At 32.9% G+C, this 22121-nt stretch overlaps 3 protein-coding genes across 3 annotated transcripts; 2 read left to right on the top strand and 1 right to left on the bottom strand.

Annotated features, from left to right (window-relative positions):
* Positions 1 to 756: 756 nt before the first annotated feature.
* LOC114372612 (chloroplast stem-loop binding protein of 41 kDa a, chloroplastic-like) lies at positions 757 to 3566 on the bottom strand. Its single transcript, XM_028330268.1, has 6 exons — positions 3094 to 3566; positions 2820 to 2941; positions 2364 to 2466; positions 2117 to 2255; positions 1523 to 1800; positions 757 to 1073 (listed from the first exon to the last, which is right to left on the bottom strand). The coding sequence occupies exons 1-6, from the start codon at positions 3481 to 3483 to the stop codon at positions 891 to 893; spliced, it is 1215 nt and encodes a 404-aa protein (XP_028186069.1). The 5' UTR covers positions 3484 to 3566; the 3' UTR covers positions 757 to 890.
* Positions 3567 to 4166: 600 nt separating this feature from the next.
* Positions 4167 to 11400, top strand: LOC114371241 (probable transmembrane GTPase FZO-like, chloroplastic). The gene is made up of 11 exons (XM_028328697.1): positions 4167 to 4776; positions 5733 to 6265; positions 6380 to 6448; positions 7002 to 7196; positions 7333 to 7464; positions 7561 to 7647; positions 7761 to 8201; positions 8298 to 8462; positions 8747 to 8977; positions 10374 to 10489; positions 11020 to 11400. Exons 1-11 carry the CDS (start codon positions 4281 to 4283, stop codon positions 11300 to 11302), a joined length of 2748 nt encoding a protein of 915 aa, XP_028184498.1. The 5' UTR covers positions 4167 to 4280; the 3' UTR covers positions 11303 to 11400.
* Positions 11401 to 19946: 8546 nt separating this feature from the next.
* On the top strand, positions 19947 to 21352 carry LOC114370972 (protein FANTASTIC FOUR 2-like). The gene has a single exon (XM_028328368.1). It carries the CDS (start codon positions 20198 to 20200, stop codon positions 21038 to 21040), a length of 843 nt encoding a protein of 280 aa, XP_028184169.1. The 5' UTR covers positions 19947 to 20197; the 3' UTR covers positions 21041 to 21352.
* Positions 21353 to 22121: the final 769 nt, after the last annotated feature.

Raw genomic sequence — 22121 nt, 5'->3', positions numbered from 1 at the left:
GCAGATTATTTGAATAACCGCATCATATTTTTCTGGTCGTGCCTTGTAGGCTCTATAAAAACAACAGACCAATTGCATGCAATGTATCTTTAAGTAATTGGCGTAGGTGTGTAGCTTAACTTGAATGTAGTTGCAGAATCGGTGTGTGCTTTAGTTGGAAATCTGCTGGCAGGCCTAAATATCAACTCTTTATCCATGATTCCTTACATGTGTGTATGTTTTCTTTTTGAAATTTGTACGTTTTGTAATCAATATTACATTGAATGATGGGTTACCAGATCAAGTGCAAGTTGGAACGGAACTGATGTTTTGCGCATTTTACGGAAATTTCACTCAAGTTCCTGTATGAATGCTATCTTGGCCAGTTAGAAAATTATTCTTCATACTTTTCAATAAAAAATACACTACCAATAAAAAATTGTGCTTTTGATTAAGTACACATTTTATTCCTCAAAAAAGTACTCGTTAAAATTAATTCCATAAAAATTAAACTGATAAATCAATCCGGCGCTTAAATTGTTTTGGATTTTATTTTATCGGGTGTATTGTTTTCAAGGGAGAATTTGACTCTAGTTGGTTTAGGTGGTTTATTTGGTTATCCACTTGGCATGGGTCTGGTACTCACCATGCTAATAGAGTTTGGTTGTGTTGAAACGATGGTTTATATCCAATGGTTTTCTTCCTCCTTGCACGGGGTTTAGTGCTTAATTTATAGTTTGAATTTGGAATATTTTAGTCATGATATCCTAACTGAGCTACTTAAGCATCATAAGTTTATTTTGTTTTATTTTAACAAGGAGAGAAGTAACTTTCTTCAATGCACATCATTTGAATTGAGCGACCAAAAAATCTTAAAGTCTTGTCTGATAATTGTTTTGGATATAAATGGATCACACTGACACCGGAACCTTCAATGCCTCCAATATCTTATCATCTAGCTCGAACTGGATGGATTTCTTATCTCTCCCAATCTTTACGTACTCCTCAAACCGTTCTTTTAGGTCTTCAGGGAGGTTTGTGGTTGATTGCCATCCCAATTTAGCTTTGGCTGCTCTAGGTTCTGCATAGAAGTGCTGCATAAAGCATAATACATAAAAGAAGATTGCATAAATTGTTAGGCTATAACCAAGAAGATTGTATAATTGAAAATATTTTAAATGTTCTATCAAGCTGACACATATTGTTAGGGTATAAATTTGTACAACACGGGTCAGCTTGGTTGAGCATTCAAAATAGGTACTTATGTTGCAAGAATTCAAAACAAGGTATTATAACTTTTTTTTAGTATGAGCTTAATCCGTTCAGTGATTTGTGTTAAACAAGACATTCTAAATAGATATTTTTGTTGCAAGAATTCATAACTATGCTTGTGTAATTTTTTTTAGCATTCAAAACAAATCATAAAACTGATTCACCCTGTCCTGTTAATCACTTCAATGATTTGAGTTCAGCATTAGGGCGTTTCCATGCATTATTTGATCAGGTTATAAAGTAGATCAGAAGATAGGGTAATAGTAAGTACATAGGTGCGGAAAGGGAAAGCCTTCTTTGCATCAACTCCAACAGCTTTTGGATCATAATGCACAATGTTAACCGGGCGCCCTGCAGCTTGAGCACATAGTTTGGCTATTCCGTCTAGAGTCACTGCACGGTCACTCACACAGTTGAAAATGGTCTGATTTGCAGCTTCTGGATTCTCAACAGCAAGAGTAAGCATTGAAGATAAGTCCCTAACATGAGCTATGTTACTGAGTTGCAGTCCCGAGCCAGGAATTGGCACAGGTCTATCCCGAACAATCCCTACAAATATGATAATGCACATTTTTTTTTAGTATTGGTCTTCTAGAAAAGAGTATATTTATTGAAGAAAAATGCTAGCAACACATTCTTTAACACACTATTTATGATTGGTTGAAATTTATGGCAAATCACAATTTTTTGCAAGTCCCATTTGTCATTTAATGATTTTCTTTCCTGATCTTATAACTTTCAGTAATTCTAACCAATGATAGAGTGCATGTTAGAGAGTGTGTTGTTAGCACTTCACTTTATTGAAACAAGGCTTCATATGTATTTAAAGTTAATAATAACGTTTGTTTAAGAAAGTTCCCCTTACTGTCAAAAAACCACTCCTCACAGTCTTTGTTGTTGCCAGACCCAATCATGTACTGTGGCCGGAACACTGCCCAACTTCCATAAGTTTCTTCAATGTATTTCTCCACTTCAACATGACCAGCATCTGCTTTAACAACATCCTACACCATAGTGCATTTAACATTTTCACTTCAATTTTATATAATTGCTATTGGGATAGTAGTTTTACAAATGCTAATGGGAGAATATAAGAATATTCTTCAACATACCCCTTCAACATGTGGAGGTTCATCTGTTGGTTTGTAGATTCCAGCACTGCTGATGAACAGGAATTGCTTGACACCTGAACTCTTAGCCCAATCAATCACCGGCCTACAAGTGAATATTGATATTTATGATGTCTGTCTTAGATATTGCATCTAGTAATGTCCACAAGTTCTGTTTCTTTAACAGAATTCTAAGAATTGCATTATGCTAGCATAGTAACATGGAACTAATGCAACAAGTGAAGATTGATATTTATGATGTCTGCCTTAGATATTGCATGTAGTAATGTCCACGAGTTCTGTTTCTTTAACAGAATTCAAAGAATTGCATTATGCTAGCCATAGTAGCATGGAACTAATACAAATTGTATGTGTTACATGCCACTGAAGTTAACAAGAAGGCATGTAAATCAAGTATTATACACAACTAAACAAGAATTAATACAACAGAGAACAAACCTCACAGTCCCAAGATCCTTGCCATTGTTGTCCAAGACCACATCAAACACTTCCCCTCCTACAACACTCCCTACTTGTGCTGGATTTCCCCACACTGTGCGCCCTCCAGCACTCACAATTTCCTATTTGTTTCTCAAATCATACAATTAAATCTTGAATTAAACTTAATGATTGGAATTCGCAACATTTATTCAATGCAAGTAGCTGAATCCATACAAAATGAATAATTGAATGTGTATAACAAGAAAAGAATTAAAATTTAAAGATCACAAACTGAGAATCTGTTGAAAGGAGGTTTCTTCATCTTGTCTGAGCCTTCATCGCCAACAGTGAGTATGGTGACAGAGTGGCCAGCACCAAGAAGCTCCTTTGCAAAGTAAAAGCCAATGATGGCATGCCCGCCGCTGTTGGTATTGACGATGAGCACCTTCTTCTTCTCGGCGGCGCTGGCACTGATGCTGAAGGCAGCATGAGTGGCAAAGTGTGTAGAATTTGAAGAAGTGTATGATAAAAAAGAAGGAGAAATTGATAGAGAAGAGGAGGAGGAGGAAAGGGAAGAAGAGAAAGAAAGGCGCGAAGTAGAAGGGTGTGAAAATGGGAGGAGGTAGGAAGAGGATGCAGAGAAGAGCACAGTGGATGAGGAAGAAGCAATGATGGTGGCCATTGGTTGTTAACTTCTCTGCTTCGAGAGTATGAGAAGTGAGAACCAGCAGTTCCAGATAAAGCTAACTTAACTGATACCTACCATCCTCATTTCTCATTACCAACAACATATGTGGTCATAAACACTACAAAAATTTAGGATGTTAATCAGTTTTCCGGGTCAAAGAGACTAAACTAATATAAAAAACTTTGTATTGCCCAGAGGCTCTTTGCTATGCGAAAGTATGGGGAAGGGATTAATATGAACATAAATAAATTCCACAAATTATGGATGCTTATTGTTTAACTGAAGAGTTGTTTTTAGTTTGTTATAATTAAAACTGATTATAAATTTTAATTAATTTTTTCTTTGACTTTTAGACCATAATTTGAGAATTTAACTGATTAAAATCTTTTTATATATTTTGTGAGGCTAAATTCTTATGCTAAGATTACTTTTTCCAATAAGCACTTTTTTTTATAAAAAAATACTCATTCATTTTTTCTTAAAATGATTTATTTACATTTTTTATAAATGTAATTGTATTAATTAATTTTTAATTTTAACATCTTTATTGAATAAACTAAGAATGAAAAACAATACAAAATATTTGAATTATATATGATTATGTTTTAAATTTTAAAACATTTACTATAATAATATTAAAATTGAAAGGGAAAAGATTGTAAAATAGATTTGACGTAGGTAGTAGATAATGTTGGGCGAGATGAAGTAGTTGGAGAAAGAAAAGATAAACGAGTGAGATTTCAGAGACGGAGGGACATTGGTGTCCGATAACGCAATCCAATCCCGAATCCATGGTACCTTGTTCCGTCACATCCCCTTCGTCACCGTTCACCGCAATCATCCCACGCCACACGCACTCTCGCTCTCCCTCTCTTCCCCTCCGCGTCGCGCGTGCTTTTCCCATCAACTCCCTCTCCAACAATGCTGAATCCTCCGCCCAGTTCAACCAGCAACTCTTCCGCCCCAGCTACCCGCCGCAGCAGCCCCGAACCCTCTTTCCCGGCGGCTACAAGAGGCCCGAGCTCAATGTCCCCACTCTCGTCCTCCAACTCGACCCCGACGAGTTTCTCAGCGCCGACACCGACGCCTTGGCTTTAATTGACAAGGCCGTCTCCAAATGGGTCGGAATCGTCGTCCTCGCTAGCAACCAAGCCAGCGGCGGCAAGCTCTACGAGGCTGCATGCTCGTTGAAGTCCCTGCTTCAAGACCGCGCCTATTTGCTTGTCGCCGAGCGCGTCGATATCGCCGCCGCTGCCGCCGCTAGCGGAGTTTTGCTCTCTGACCAAGGTTCTTTTACTTCTTTAATCTACCAAATTAATGTGTAGTTTCATATTACTGCATGTTCGTGCTTCTGTCTAGGAGTACACACGGGTCCAGGTCTACCCGATGACTCGATCAATCCAAACTAAACCGAACAAGAAAATTCGGGTTGGTTTGGATTTGGAGTTTGGACCATTAGTTTAGTTCAGATTTTTAAATTACAAGCTCAATTATATAAGTTCGGGCATTCGATCTGTGCACATAGGAACGCAAATCTAAACTTAGACCATTTTTAGAAATTTTGTATGTTTTGTAATTTTATAATTATATTACTTTTATGGTGTGTAATTCTATAAGAGTTTAATACTGATGCATTGACAATTTTATATTGGCAAGTGACATCCGATGATAAATCATCATTAATATGACTTTAAAGAAAATTTTGTACAATTCGATTGTGATTAGATGAAAGTGTACAATTAGTTTACAGTCAGTGCTTAACCTTTTTATTTTCTCTCATTCTATAATTCTAAGTTTTGATATTATTCATTAATTTTATTATGATTTCCTATTTTTTTCCTTTATTTTTCTAGTTTTTCCATGTTTTTTTGTTTTTCATTAATAGACACTAGGACCAATCCAAACTAATATGAATATGATCGGTTGATTCGGTTCAGTTGTTAAACAAAATTTAAACCAACCCAAACTGATTAACATTGATCAATTTGGATCTAAATATTTCCTGAACCTGATCCATGTCCATCCCTATCTTTAAGGATGACACGTGTATCTGAGTTTTTCAATTTACAAAAAAAGAATTAATAAAACCCATCTGCATGTCATTAGAAAATAGAAATTGACCTGGACCATGGTCTCATGGTGGTATTGAACATATAATAATTTCTCTTTTTTTCTCTTGGGCATTTGGTCCAACAGCTTAGTCTGATTTAGTGTGAAACGTCTTTGAATATAATTTTATGCAGGCCTTCCTACTGTTGTTGCTAGAAATATGATGTTGGATTCAAAGTCCGAATTGGTGGTTCTTCCCTTGGTTGCTAGGATTGTTCGAACTGTGGATGCTGCGGTGAATGCATCTAAGTCAGAAGGTGCTGATTTTCTTATATATGGTGGTGGTGACCTGAATCGTGTTGGTCAGGAAGTTGGTTCTGTGTATGAGAGCGTGAAGATACCTATTTTTGTCTCGTGTGGGAAAAACATGTCTTATACTGATGCATCGGGTTTGTTTGCCTCTGGTGCTAGTGGTTTTGTTACTAGTTTGGAAAATTTTGGTTTGTTTGGTGATGAGTTTTTGCACAAACTGTTTGGCACTGTGTATGCAAGTGATGATGGTGGGAATATGAGTGAGAATAAACTGAATGTAGATAATGGTTTTCAGAGTGAGACAGAGGTTGTTGCTGGGTTTGTTAAGCTGGAGGATAGGGAAAAACTGTTAATCGAAACAGAGAGATTGGTGTTGAATGAAGCTATTGAAGCTATCAAGAGGGCTGCACCTCTGGTGATCTTTTAATTAAAATATTTGGTATTTGAAGTAATTTTTTTTTTGTTCTTCTGTGTTTTGACCAGTATATTGTTTACTTTGTGTTAAATTGGGATTCGTTTCAAATGACAGATGGAGGAGGTTTCACTTCTTAATGATGCGGTTTCTCAAATTGATGAGCCATTCTTACTGGTTATAGTGGTAATTGTGTGCTGAATCTCAACAAATTCTGGTTCCTGGAATATACATTGGTATTAGCTCTAAATTTCGAAAAGAAATCTTCTTTTAATACATCTAGTTAGAAACTACTTAACTAATAAGTGCTATTTGTTGTGAAACTTTTCTGCATTTAATTCACCTGAATGTCTGATTACCTCCATATGTAAGCATTTACTATATGTTGAACCATGGTTTACTTATGGGGAGTGGTTGGTCTTCTGTCTTTACAAACTTCAGAAACTCTGTTGTCCTCAGTAGAGTCTTTTTTCATATAGTTTGTCTCTGCTCTATGTTCTTATTATTCTACTTGGAACAGTGCTATATGTTTTGCTGGTTTTTTCTGTTTCTCCAGCTCGCCTTTAATTTTTATTCTAATATTTCAATTCTAACTCCAAGAGGGAATTAATTGGGTGAAATTCCAAAATCAGCTGCTTTCTATATAGAGTTCATACAAATGCCAAAGTGCTGAAGTTAATTGACATGATATCATGCCTTTTTATCTTTTTTATTTTATTTTAAATCTTGATATTACCAGGGGGAATTCAACTCTGGTAAATCTACCGTGATTAATGCGCTTCTTGGAGAAAGATATCTCAAAGAGGGAGTTGTTCCAACAACTAATGAGATCACATTTTTACGATATACTGACTTAGATATTGAACAACAACGGTGTGAAAGGCATCCAGATGGCCAATATATTTGCTACATTCCTGCTCCAATTCTTAAAGAGGTAAGTCAATTCCTTATGGTTCCTTCCTGTCTTTTATGTGTATCAAGACTTAGTTTTTTATATTATCCCCTCTAATACCAGTTTCTGTTCGTAATTAGAATGCTCTCAGCAGTTTTCTTTGTTCTTCTGAAAACAGATGACCATTGTTGATACACCTGGAACTAATGTGATTCTTCAGAGGCAGCAGCGTCTTACAGAGGAATTTGTACCCCGTGCAGATTTACTTCTTTTTGTCATTTCTGCTGATCGCCCTTTAACTGGAAGTGAGGTATGGTCATTGTGGATGGGGCATACTCTCTTGTTTTAATTTGTATTGGTTATCATTGACCAGGCAGGGCTATGACATGTTTTATGTTGTTTTCAGATTGCTTTTCTTCGTTATTCTCAGCAGTGGAAAAAGAAAGCGGTCTTTGTCTTGAATAAAGCTGACATATATCAGAATAATCATGAGGTATTGTGTTTTGATTCTTATTAGTTATTGACATACTGATATTTTATCAACGAGTTCTTTTGTAGTGAAATTGCTGAACTAGGTTTACATTATATTTTCACAATTCAATGCAGCTTGAGGAAGCAATGTCATTCATTAAGGACAATATACAGAGATTGCTGAATACTGAAGATGTCATGTTATATCCTGTATCTGCTCGGTCTGCTCTTGAAGCAAAACTTATGGCTACCTCTAATGCTGGGAGGCTAAATGAAGAATTATCAACCTCTTATTCTCATTATGGTGCCAGCAGTTTCTCTGAACTTGAAAACTTCTTGTATAGCTTTCTAGATGGGTCAACAATCCCAGGAATGGACAGAATGAGGCTCAAACTTGAAACACCTGTTGCAATTGCAGATAGACTAATTTCTGCATGTGAAACTCTTGTGACACAAGACTACCGATATGCCAAGCAGGATTTGGCTGCAGTGGAAGACATTGTTAATAATGTAAATGATTTTGCTTTGAATATGGTAACTGAGAGCCTTTCTTGGAGGAGACCAACTCTGTCTTTGGTAAGTTATAAGATGTTTATAACTTTTTAAATTCAGACCAATTTGATTTTCTCTTGATGGATATGTTCTTAAATATGCATTGGTATACATTATCAGATTGAAACTACGAAATCACGCGTTGTAGAGCTTGTTGAAGCTAATCTGCAATTGTCAAATTTTGATATTATTGCTTCATATGCCTTCAAAGGAGAAAAAAATGCACTGCCTACTACCTCAAGGATTCAGAATGACATAATTGGTCCTGCTGTCTCTGCCGTCCAGGTTATTTTCTGACTGTAACCTGTTTAGGATTTTAGTTTTGGTATTGCATTTTTACCATCTTATTTGAGCTGGAAACTAGTGAATCCTGATCATCATATTGCAATGATTTCCACTCTTGCTTATCAGAATGATTTGATTTAACTATTCACTTTAGCCTGCTTTTGATTGGGATAAGCCCCAAGAGGCTCAAGACATCAAATGACATAAATGCTGGATTAAATGAATAATTGTTTATTAGTAAAAGTTAATTGGGTAGGTTATGCTAAAATAGTTTTTATTCATAGAAAATACTTGAAGAATACGAAAATTGGTTATATTCCAAATATACCCAACAAGGGAGACTATACAAGGAATCCTTTGAAAAACGATGGCCTTCCTTGAGCCATGAAAGTAGTCAAATAAATTTTGGGACCGACCAGTTGCTAAAGAAAGTGGATCAAGCTGGCAGCCAGGTGATTGACAATTTCAGCAGCATTGCAGTTTCTAAGTCATTTGAGCAAGAAGTACGGGAAATGGTAAGCTTGAAATTCTTTGTAAAATAATTTATCATTTTTTTTTCTTTAGGTCCTTCAGTGCAATTTGGTTCCCTTGTTTGAGAGAAGTTGAACTTTGTTCCTCTTGTTTCAATTGCTTTAGTTTTGCTCACATGATGCAGTTATGCTCCTTCATCAGATTGCCTTCAATTGAAGGCAATTGGGCTAATGTGGATTTGTTTTATGTGAGCAAGAATACTGCCATGTCATTAAAAGAAACGAGAGAGCTCTTAAATCTCCATATCGGCAAAATAATGGTCATGCCACCTCAATTGAACAACAAACTGATAGAGGAACATAATTGAATCAATTTGAAAATTACATGGGAAATATTGCTTTTACTTGGGGACCATAACCAAGCTTTTGTGGAACTAGGGACTAAGTGTGCAATTAACTTCCCATGAATTTTAAATTGAAATTCAAACAATCCCCAATTAAGTGTGTTTGGATGAGTGTTCGCTAAATTGATTTTAGTTAAACTGATTTTCAAGTGAAGTGATTTATACCTGGATCCTTTTTTCTTGAAAGCAAGTTTACTATAAAACTCAGTAAATTTTTCAACCATATGTAAAAGTTACTTTTCATCACTTCTAGTCAAACTGAGGCTTTTAGGCAAAATCAATTTTGCCCGACAATAGCTGGAATACCGAAACATCTATATTTTGACAAAATCAAGTTTGACTGGAATCAAAATTATTTCTCATGACTCCACCATGAAACCAAACACACTATAAGAAATCTGCAAAAAGTCTTAATTTTCTCATGTAGTGATGATTAATTGGAGAGTAGCATAATTGACTTTGAAGGATGTGAAATATAAATTTGTGGAAGAGCTGAATCAGCTGATAAAAATGAGTTTGAAGGATGTCTAGGCTATTCAGAAAGAGTTATGGTTAAATGTGGTGCTACCGTGCTAGTCAGTTGTTGTAAAAGCTTCCAAACTACATGAATGATTATAGGCATGTTCAAAAGTTGAGAAATAATTCTCTCCACTACATGATTTTGTCAGGGTTGCTGCTTTGTCTTTCTATTTTCTGTTATGTAATAAGTTAATAATGTCTTTTTCTTGTTATTTTTGTCATCTCTGAAAAATTGTTCTATTTAGTCTGTGTTGACCCTGGCAATCCATATGCTAATGTGAATATTGTTTGAACCTTTCCTGTTGACCATGGCAATCCATATGCTAATGTGAATATTGTTTGAACCTTTCCAAGTTGTAAATATTATTATATTTTTACTTTGCCTTTGTGATTTGAAATTTAGCATCAGATTATTATTATTATTATTATTATTATTATTATTATTATTATTATTATTATTATTATTATTATTATTGTGACAAGCAAATCTGATCTAAAATGTTTTCCTTTTAAATTAGATTTTAGGGACTTTTGGTCAACTAGGTGTGGCTGGTTTATCTGCTTCGCTACTGACATCTGTGCTGCAAACCACCTTGGAAGATCTTCTTGCTCTTGGTATTTGTTCAGCTGGCGGGTAATATATTCAATTAGAGTTCCTTTCCTTTCTGATTGCTTAGGTTTTATTTCAAAATGTGTGCACATAATGATTGATGAGACTTCGATCATAGACCCTTATAAAAGGAAAACATATTTAGACTGCACTTTGCTGTAAAAATAAAATTAGCTTGCTTTTATGCTGTAACAATGTAACATGCACCATTACCACAAGAGGAACATGAACATCCATGATTCAACTCAGAATATCAGAGCACTCTTATCCTGCTTCATGATCATTGATTGATCATAACTCCATATTTTTTTGTACTCTATAATTGTTATCAAGCATAGCAGTTCACAAACTGATCAGATTACTTCATTTTTTTGTAATATATATCAATGATTGCTGGTGTTGAAAGCACGTTTAAAAATTCTTTTGCTGTGTTACAGGTTTCTGTGTACTTGACAATGCCTTTGTTTTTTTTTTTTGTTGATTTTTTTGTAATATATATCAATGACTAGCTGCTGATATCTGGAATTCTGGATTGGCATTTCTCTCTGTTGCAGGTATCTAGCTATATCAACTTTTCCAGCTCGTAGGCAGAAGGTGATAGATAAGGTGAAAACAAAAGCAGAGACCTTGGCATATGAACTTGAAGAGGCCATGAAGAAGGATTTGACTGAAGCCATAGAAAATTTGGATACCTTTGTGAAAGTCCTAAGCAAACCTTACCAAGATGAAGCGCAGAATAGACTTAACAGGCTAGTAGAGATTCAAGAAGAATTATCAAATGTTGAGAAAAAACTTAGAACGCTACAAATTGACATTCAAAATCTTCATGTGTCATGACTTTGGACTATCCAATTACGTTATTGAAACAAAGGAAATCCGTCCCTTCTAACAATTGTGTACTTTAATGTCTATCTTAGCATCACAATTTTGGAGTATATTATTGGCAATGCGATTATGCGAGTGGAAAATTGCCAAATCGGACTACGGTTCTCCCATTTGTTTTGTTGTTTTTCTAATGGGTTAAATATATTTTTAATTTTTGAAAATTTGTCTTTACAATTTTTTTGTGTGTTTACTGTGTTTCGGAAAATTTTCAAATGATTGTACTTCTGGGTCCTCTTTTCAGTAGCTATTGAAAAAGCTGATGTGGCTGACAAATTTTCATAAATAGTGTCATTGATTGTCACATCATTTTTATGATGACATTATCAAATGTTATGTCATTCAAAAATGTTACATCATGAGGAATTATTAAGTGTCATGAAAAGAAAGTATATGTACTAAAAAGAGATTTTTATAGTGTCTCATCTAATAAGAAATTGTTACCTAAAATAAGTTTATTGATTTTAAAAAATTTATTTAAAAATAATATTTTCTTCATTTTATTTTTTTAGTTGCTTAAGATTAATGCATATAAATTAAGAAATATTTAATGAAAATAAAACATTATTATAATTGGATTAAAGTGTCCTTAATTAATATACTATTTTTTTATGTTTTCAATACTAATAGTAAATATTAAATAAGAATATATTAAAAAAATGTTAATTAAACTTTAAATTCTAAAACAACAATTCTTTTGAAAAAAATGAGAGACTAAACCATGGGATGGAGAGAATACTTATAATAATTTTTTATTGATTGATAATATATTTTTTTATTATAAATACATAAAAATTAAGTTTTATTTTAATAAGAACTTTGTTAAAAATACTTACTACCTCCATTCTTAATATAAGTCTTTTTTTGCAACTAAATTACACATTAAGAATGCTTATTTAGTTAATATAATTATATTTTTTTTGTTACAAATATTAATAAATTTCGTTTTATTAACAATAATCTGTATTATTTTTTATCCTTACAATTATCAGGACTTATCAATTATCTCACTCTTATCACTTAATTTTTTTTCACCTGATTAATTAATGTTTATTAGTCGTCATTTCCCCAATACTGAAAGAGAAAATAAATTTATCTCATTAATTTATAATATTCATTGTAAAATAATTAAGAATATTTGGATAAAATAATAATCAATATAAAATTTTAAAAGAATTTATATTTTTTTAAAAAATTGTTTTACATACAGAAATGGAGGTAATATGTTTTTAGGAAATATAGATTCAATTCACTTTACTTAGGTTTGAATGAGATAAAATTATTAAGGGTGACAACTCACCATTAATGAATATATAGTAATTATTGGAGTGTTAAAGGAGCTGCAGTTATTCAACTGCAGTCATGAGTGACTTGATAACTAAATGCAGTTGCTGACAATTATCTGTCTTTGTCTTTGTATAAATACCATAGTGTAACATTGAGCAAAGTGGCCAATGAAAATCAATTTTATCTATTTCTCTTTTCTCTGTTATCAATTCTATTAGTAATATAGTAGTGGTGAAACTAAGTGGTCTGTCAATTTGAGTTTCATAATATTAGTTTCAAGTCAGTTTTGGTAGACAAAAACGTGACAACATTAGCATGACGGAATCTCAAAACTAAGTGGTTTTTCAATTTGTAAGAAAAAATAAGAACACTTAATTACATCTCATGTAATAATTAATTAAATACTTCACAGTTCATCAAGATTATCTAATAATTTTCTGTTTGAAAGAGTGTTACTAGCCTTTCTTATCGTCATTCGTCACATACACTCAAGTTGGGATTTGCTCCACAAAATAAGGTAAAGCAACAAACAAATAAACCACTTCTCTAGAATCAGCTTTCTTGGAAATTAAATCCTTAAGACATTAATGTAGTCCCCGTGGGTTAAAGAAGGTAACCCCATCAAGGTAACTTCTTAGAAGAAATTCTAAAGGCTAAGCTTTCAACTATCAAGTGAATGTAAGCAAAAGATAAGACTGGATATTACGTGCATCACAAGTTATCAATATAAGAGAATTTGATACCATATTTTAACTAAAAATCTTTAAACTTAGATTTATGGGTCTTCTTTTCACTTATATGATGTTCAACTTTTTCATTTTTACTTGATGTGGGACTTCACTTCACACTTGTAATTCAACATGTTTTTTCAACACTAACACAAGCCTCCATTCTCTCCTCCAATAAGAACACAAAGAAGTCGATCTCTTATTGACAAAGACCAAATTATTATCCGTGTGCTTGAAATTAGGTCATCACTCTATGTTAACACAAAAACTATACACATAGCTAACATATGATAGCCGTGCGTTTTTTCATGTTTCGAACGTGGGTTCAAACAGTACTCACTATGGCATCTTCATAGTGGATAACAATGAGATTTAAGGAACAATCTCTTTTAGGTATATGAATTAATGAGATGTCATCATATTACTATAATTACTTGGTAGAGATCGACGGCTAGCTAGCATGTCATTTCAATCCATTGTCCTGCATGCCTCTCAAGTATGATTTCCTTTTGTTTTGTTACTTTACATTGTGGATTTTTCATTTTTGTAATAAACTGACTTCTTTAATTATTTATTTTCCCTTCTTATTATGTCAACAAGGGAATTATAATTTATACCAAAATAAATTATATGCATGTACTTTAAAATTACCCTGATTTCCAATACTCGGATAAAATTAAAGTCAGCCATGCAGTTGAAGTACATGTTTTTTTTTTTTCGATCGGCGCAGTTGAAGTACATGTCTCACGGTTTTATAATGATTTAGCTTTGTTAGTTATGTTTAACTTGTAATTAATTTTCAAATATATCCTTATAACGCATTGTGGATAAGAATACATATATGTATTAAAAATGTTTGTTAATAGTTTTAGCATATACACCAAAGTTATATACTCTATAGCAAATATCATTATTGTTTTCATTTTTTATTTTTATGATATGTAACATATTAGTTTTTTCTTTGGGTTCTTCACATGTATTCTCTTTGTAGACAATCATGTTTAAGACATGATTAGGTACAAAATGTAGGTATTTCTCATAATGAAAATTTAAACTTTTGTTTGTCATCATTTGGGGGATTAGTTCCTCTCACTATATATACTCAATTACAAATCTCCAATTGATAGTATAACATGTTAAATTTTAAAAATATTTTAACTAAATAAAATCTAAAATATTTTTGTCGATGAACTGCACTACATCTAGTTGATTCACATGAAAAGAGAATCTATTACCTTTCTTCGTAGAAAAAACCAATGATAAAATACAAACCTGTGCTTTAGTAAACGATACACTAAAATAGAAGGATAGATGATAATGAAATCTATGAAGGTTTAGGGTTCACATACTAAAAAGCAAATTTAGCAAAATTCAAAGTTGCGTATACGGCAAGGCAGTCAAGGCAATTGCCTCATGCCCACAATTCTTGAGACTATATCACTAATTACTATTTCATTTTATTGTAATATAGATTTTTTTTAATGAAAAATTTAAGTGAGTTAGATTCCAATTTTTTTTTATTATGATAGTTGAAATGCAAGAGTGAAATGTCAATTGCATTTTTTTCTGGGAAATAAATAACGAGGAATGGTATTCAAATTGAGATTGAAGTGGAGTGTGGTAAATGGGGCAATGTGCAGGAATTCATAACTGACCCAATGTAATAATCAATTATTTTCAATATGAATTAAAACCTATCTTTTTATTATTTATTATCTATTAAATTTAGTAAACATTTTGATATTGGTGTTTTTACTTTATTTTAAAAATTCAGAGTATTGAGTGGAGTTTTAACAAAATAAATTTATACGTCATAAAGTTATTAAGTTATATTAAAATATTATATTCATTTTGATCATATGTATGGAATATTAATATTGGTATATAATACCTATATAAATTGTAATTATAATTTATTTTTTAAATTTAAAATCATTTAGATCCTACCTTTAGATCTACAATGTTACAATATTTATTGAATAAATTAACTATATTATTCATTGGAAGCCAAATGATAAATTACTTTATTATAAAATTCTCATAAATAATTTTACAACTCAAGAAATTAGAAAAATGATTATTTTTAATAATTTACATTACACTAAAGGGCGTTAATTCTGCCAAAGGCTCCAAAATATCTGAACACAACCCTGGCAAAGGTTTATAATGTTTTCCTATGATTGGTTATTTAGAACCATGAAAGGAGTATCATGTAAGCATATTCGATTATGAAGACTTGAACTTTTGGGGAGAAAGTGTGTATGGCCGCAGATATTCTTGTCCCCTCTTTATTTCCTTACTCATATTAATTTGTTTCCCTTGGGCTCCCCTCATGTTCACATTTAACTTCCCTGTTTTTCGTGCATTAAATTAAATTCTTAATATATATAGAGAGCAACTGGTTAAGAAGACATTGTGAGTATGATGTGCCAAAATCAGCACAGGGTATTCTAGGCCCCTCTCTTCTTGCCTTAATCAATTTCAGCATTTATAAACATAAGTTACTTTAGTATTGGAATAAAATTCCTTTATAGACAGCATTGTTATATGTCTCAAAACTAATCTTGGGTACAGTAAAATTGATGTCTTATGTCCCCCTTTGTCTGACCACTAATGTAGTAGTGTGAAAAAAGTTAAGGGGGGAGCCGCACAATATCAGTCAATTAATCTGTGTTGAGTTGACCTCTAATGAATGCATGTGATTTTGTACTTAACTGCACTTAAATGCTTCTCGTACTATACATGGGTAATGTCTGCAATTTGAGAAGCAAAATGGATATTTGCATGTGTAGAGCCACTGTTATGTCTATATAAAAAAAATTAATGGAGAAAAGGCATTAGGATTAGGATAATGACGAGAAGTTTGTACTTTGCAGAAGTTCTTAAATTCAAATTATTAATTATAATGGATCGAGAAACACCCTAATCACCATTGCAATATCAGTACGGGAGGCCAATCAATATGTAAGAATTAAGATTGTCACAGTACCAAGGGTAAGATGGACATCATATAAATGACCAGACACGAATAGTTAAAGGAAGATTGTTATTATTCCACCTGTGAAAGGAAGATTAATATTGTTTGCAATATTTAGGGTCATGATTTTAGTATAAATTTGAAAATGAGTGTAAAATTATGCATGCTACTTTTTCTTTTTAAATGGGGTGCATTTTACAGTAAAAAGAAAGTGAGGAATTATGCATTTTAGTATAATTTTATATGAAGAATTTATATGAAGATCTAGCTAAATTAGTTGAGTAGGATACAGTAAATTGTTTTAACTTATACATTGTTGTAGCTCATCATATGTATTTCATGCACCCTTATCCGTATCTAGCTACTGATCATGGTACACAACTGTCATTGTTTACACATCATGTGTGGATTTCTCATAGTATATGTCTTTAATTTCAATGGGTAAAAAAATTATGAAGAACTTATCTGTTATTTTTAACACTATTCCCACGGTTTTGCCAAATTCACCATTAGGGTGAACGATTGATTATTCGCAGCAGTGCAGGATAGCATTTGTTTCATTCATTGCATCTGCCATAATGAACTGATGACTCGTCTATTTGTCATTAATTATCGATCATGATACAAGGTGGTGCACGTCTTATGCTAGATTGCATAAGCTCCTGCACAGTATATAAGAGCCACACACAGATACAACTTGGTCCTTTTGTGTGTGTGAGTTCTTGACTTCGCTGGTGCAAGTGGACAACTTATACTCCATGATACTTCGTACACAATAGTGCAGTGTGTGGATGCATTCACACAGTGAATTTGTGACTCTCCTCTCGGTTTGCTGATTCATGCTTTTCACTTAATTAGATTATTATGATGTTAGGGAAGTGATATGTACAGTTAATTAGTGGTATTTACTGTTGCATATCAGAGCCAAAATTTGCCCTAGTTTGCCCGTTTAGGGTGCAATGAAAAATGCCTCAGCAGCCAAATACAACGTGTATGTTTAAGAACGTTTTTTCTTGAATGTTTTAACGAATATAATATACTCTTATGCATTTTCCGTACAATTTTGGCCAATTGCTAAGTCCAGATTTGGCCAATAGAAAACCTAGAAACTAGAAAGGCCAAGGACAAAGAAGGAAAGTAACAGAATGTTTTTTTTTTTCCTCTTATTCATTAGCAATATCTTTTTGGTATATAACCAAGAGATATTGAAACTTTTATTTGACAATGTTAATAAAAATTCTTGAGCTAAGCATATTTTTTATTGGCTTTGGGAGAGCCTGGCGACGTGGTGTATATTGTTTGATTGTAATATGGGCATGTCTTATGTGCTCTTTTTTTTTTTTTGGTGAAAATTATATGCTCTTTTATAACAATAAATTAAACTATTTAGCTTATAAATAAAAAAGACTTAACTGTGATTTTTAAAGAGATTTGTAATAAAATGTTTCCACAAAACCCTTTGAAGAATGGTATTTTAAAAATAATGACTGTTGGAAGAAGTCAAAGAAATTTAAAAATACCTCTGATCTTCATGATGAAAGAAGTGAATAAGAGTAGGAGAGAACTCTCTTCGCTTAGAAGACATGAAAATGAAGATTTTTCAAAGATTTTACTTTTTATATTTCTTATTTATTTAATTTTAAAAATGGTGGTCAAATTAAAAAATATGATTAATATATCACAATTATTATTTTTATTATTACTATTATTTATTATAAATAGATAAAAAAATAGATAAAATAAGAGTATATTTTAAAAGGTAATAATTAATATTTTTTTTAAGTTTTTAAAAGATGTGTAATACAAATTATATTCTGTTAAATAAATAAATAGAAAGCAATTGAGGCACTATTTATATTTATCTGTTTATTCCATTGGTTCCTTTTAGTTTGGTCGGTTTACTTTAAATACTATCTTTTATTCAACGAAAAGCTCAATGGCTTCCCTCAGAATATCAGATGGTTCAGCAAACGTACAGCAGAAAGCCAGAAACGCGTTCACTACCACTTCTTGTATTGCAACTAAGTGGAGACCAGATCAGAAGGACCTACCCAATTTTCAACTCAAATTTGAGAGTGGCTGTTATTTGAATCTTGAAAGGAAAGAAATTATGTAAGTAGTAACAAATTTATTACTAAAGTAACCTGTTTGGTTCGGAGTTAAAATTACTGTCATGATTCTAATATAAATTTAACGGATAAAAGTAAAATAAAAACAAAATTAAAGATTCTGATACTTTTGTCTCAAAATTAATTTTGCATCTGATTTTCATACATGCTCTAAGTTTGTCCACATGTTCATATTTCCCTTCAATTTTCTGTGTCTGACTGTCAGCAAATTGGTATCTCTAATGGGGAATTCAATTTAGTGAATAAAATCGCACTTTGCAAAAGAATGATCGTAAGCTGAATGACCATACTATTATTTTTTAAACTTCTTTTGAATAACAGAACTGTTCAACAGATAGCCTCAACTTCAAACTCCTTGCAATGCAACCATAGTCTATATTTTTCTTTCCCGTGGTGTTACCATAATTTGTCAATACAAACTCATATAGGCTATGTTAAAAATGTACCTATATTTATTAGCATAATCTTACACATGTCCTAGGTTGATTCGCTTGTCTGAACTAAGAAGCTCCCACCCAAGAATTGTGTTCCCCCTCTCCCCCACTTGGTCGACCTTTTTCTTTATTTTATTGCCTGCAATTTGATTTCAGGCGAGTCCTCTAGCTTCTAAAATTTTCAATCAACTAGTACAATATTTTGAGATCTGAATTCCAGTACAGAGTTTACCTTTGGACTGACACTGTTGAAATATTGTTGTGGCCATTGATTTTAGTAGTTTTCGTTTGCCATTATTGATAAATTAGAGTACTACTTCGGATGTATAATTTAAACCTAATCACCTCAATTAAGCACAGGGAGATGTTGGGATGAGACTTTAGTATAGTGATTTTTGCATATATATTGAAAAAATTCTAGCACAAATTATCAAGTAGGAATTTGTCAATTTGATTTCAAATTGAAGTTTCTTTCTTGCAAAACTCTTACATCTTCTTTATGAGTTATAATCACAATTAATTCAAGGGATTTAATGGATACAATTTGAATTACACTGTTACTGCTGTGTAATTATGCAATCAAGCTCATATAACTTTTTCTTCATAACATGTGAAATCAGTAAAATAAGTGTCTCATTTTAGATACAATTCCTTCTATGTTTTAGTATTGTTCTTTTATGAGAATTTAAATTTAACTAACCTAATTAGAAACCTTTGTTAAGGTAATTAGTGATGCATGACTTCAATTCTTAAAACACTAAACCATTATTAAGAAAATTGAAAATATAAGAACCCCAAATCTTAAATACTTTTTTATTTGTGCATAAGAATCGAATACAATATATTAAATTCTATTTTTATTTATTTGTATAAATCAAAGTCTAAAAAAAATTATAATAACTTATGTATAATGTTCAATTAAATCCCTTGATAATCCCAAATACTTAAAACACCAATTAACCTACACCCAAGTTTTGTCCTTTTTTTTAAAGAAAAGAAAAGAAAAGAAAAATCAACTCCTCAGTGTTGTTAGGGACCCCTCTCTCCCACTACACGATAAAAAAGTCACAGAGGGAACATGCGAGCGGCCAACTATATATATCACCCTCGTTCTCTTTCCCATCTTCAGTGTGAGCCAAACCAAATTGATCACTTTATCCAAGCCCCTCTGTTTTCCCCCAACCAAACCCAATTTTTTTCACTCACACCACTAGTCTAAAACAGAACTCCTCTGTTTCTCCCCTGTTCCTTTGGACCCTTCCATTGTGGATAACACAAAAAAAATAAAAAATAAAATGTCTTACTCAAGTGTCTGTCAAGGGTTGCAATCAAGTGTCGAACCCTGGCTCATGGAACCACGTGTGCTTAAACTCAAGTTGGCTCCACCAGGGTCCAAATCCAACAACACTTCCACACACTCTCCAGTGACTCCACCACCCAGCAACACAAACGATGCACATGGAAAAAACTGGAGTTTCTTTCAATCTCTCTCCAACATTTCTCATTGCAAGGAGCCACAAATTGAGAATGTCTACGTCCACCCTTCTGTTAAGAGCTCCTCTTCAATGCTCAGTGCAAAGAGCTTGGAACTATGTACCGAAAGTTTAGGCTGCGAAACTGGTAGCAATTCCAGTGATAACACTGATGACATGTCTTTATTTTTTTCACTTGAAAGTTGCCCTAGTTTAAGGAGCAACAACAACACTCCAGTAATCAACAAAAATTCTGAGTCTAAAAGATTGAATCGAGGTAGTACTTTTCCACCTCCTTTGACTTCAATGGGAGGGGTCAGAGTTAGGTCTCATCGTGAAGACGGTAGGCTTATCTTGGAAGCTGTAACTTCCTCTTCTCCTCAACCCTATTTTCAAGTTGAGCGCGGCGATGGAAGGCTTAGGCTTCGACTTTTCGAGAGTGTGGCCTCAGCTTATTATGAAGATGATGATGGAGTAGCTGATGATGAAGCCTTGAACCAAGAAGATGCTGTGGTAGAAGAGGATTTGGAAGAGTACATTGGAAATGCTGAGGATGAGATTGGTGTGACAAAGTTTGTGAGGCCAAGCAGGTGCAAGGAAAGTGGGAAAAGAGTCATTTTTGGCGATGGATACTTTGAGCATTTCCCTCTTTCTCTTTGTCTCTGATGAGGAAAAATTATTTGATAGTCTCCAAAGTTTCTATGGTATCGATCAATCTTTACATAGCTAGTATCTGAGCATAACTTATTCTACTACTGTTATCTATCTTCTTTTTTTTTCTTTTTGCTGTTAGGGTTTTCGGCTTTATGGATGGAAGTTTGGTGCTTGAAATTTCTGAAGGGTAGTTATTATAGTTATTAGTTATATTGGATGTCGTTCGTCTGTTCTCTCTCTCGCTCGCTTGTTTCTGCTTTTATTTTATTCATTATTATACTCTTTGTGTTTCTAGAAAGCTCCGAGGCATAATTCCTTGAGAGAAGGAAAACACTGATATTCGAACAGACAGAGATACACTTCCAAAAATAATAATAATGAAACAGATGGGAGAAAAAGTTTATCATGGTACAAAATTTACGAACTAAACATTGGGGCCCAAACCTTAATTGTACCGATTTGATTAGATATTTTGTTATGGAACTTGTCGGAAATTCAAATTACATAAGTGAGTGAGCAATCCATTTGCTTCTACCTTTCCATAATTATGCATGGTAGGCACCTTGTTAAGATATACTTAAGCTTAGATAAAATATTTAGAAGAACTTTTTTTTTTGAATTTACAACAATACATTATTTTAATATTCTTTTAAATTTACAATATAAATTCTGATATAATAAGAATATATTAATTGAATGCTTAATTAAGTTATTTAATCAAGGAAAATGTTGAATTGCGCGAAAATGAATATCAAAAGAGACGAATGTTTATGATTGACCAGTCTTTTTATATTTGTTAGTCTTTGTTTAGTGTTAACTATACACGAGTACACGATCATTTGATGTTTTCTTAAGAGTTAACAGACAGGTACTCATTGCTATAGTTTGTGCAAATAAACTTTTGTAAAAGATAGTAGTTCACTTTAATCAAACTTTTGCCAAAAGGAGGTCAATTCTAAGTCATCGTAGTCTAATTAAGTCATATAATGGTCTTAGGTTGAAAACCTTTGATGATTTTGGCCAAGCATGGAGAGAAGGGGTCACACCTAGAGCTATATATATATATATATATGTCAGTTAAAGCAACATGAGT

This window comes from Glycine soja, chromosome 10 (assembly GCF_004193775.1).
Source record: "Glycine soja cultivar W05 chromosome 10, ASM419377v2, whole genome shotgun sequence".
Taxonomy (NCBI): Eukaryota; Viridiplantae; Streptophyta; class Magnoliopsida; order Fabales; family Fabaceae; genus Glycine; species Glycine soja.
The sequence above is the reverse complement of the archived record's forward strand: the minus strand, read 5'-3'. Positions and strand labels throughout refer to the sequence as shown.

Coding starts and splice junctions, on each gene's coding strand:
- LOC114370972 (XM_028328368.1), top strand. CDS start 20,198: ATGTCTTACTCAAGTGTCTGTCAAGGGTTGCAATCAAGTGTCGAACCC.
- LOC114371241 (XM_028328697.1), top strand. CDS start 4,281: ATGGTACCTTGTTCCGTCACATCCCCTTCGTCACCGTTCACCGCAATC. Junction 7,648..7,760: donor TATATCAGAATAATCATGAG/GTATTGTGTTTT, acceptor AATTCAATGCAG/CTTGAGGAAGCAATGTCATT. Junction 10,490..11,019: donor GGTATTTGTTCAGCTGGCGG/GTAATATATTCA, acceptor TCTCTGTTGCAG/GTATCTAGCTATATCAACTT.
- LOC114372612 (XM_028330268.1), bottom strand. CDS start 3,483: ATGGCCACCATCATTGCTTCTTCCTCATCCACTGTGCTCTTCTCTGCA. Junction 2,942..3,093: donor CTCCTTTCAACAGATTCTCA/GTTTGTGATCTT, acceptor AGAAACAAATAG/GAAATTGTGAGTGCTGGAGG. Junction 1,801..2,116: donor TGAGGAGTGGTTTTTTGACA/GTAAGGGGAACT, acceptor TCATATTTGTAG/GGATTGTTCGGGATAGACCT.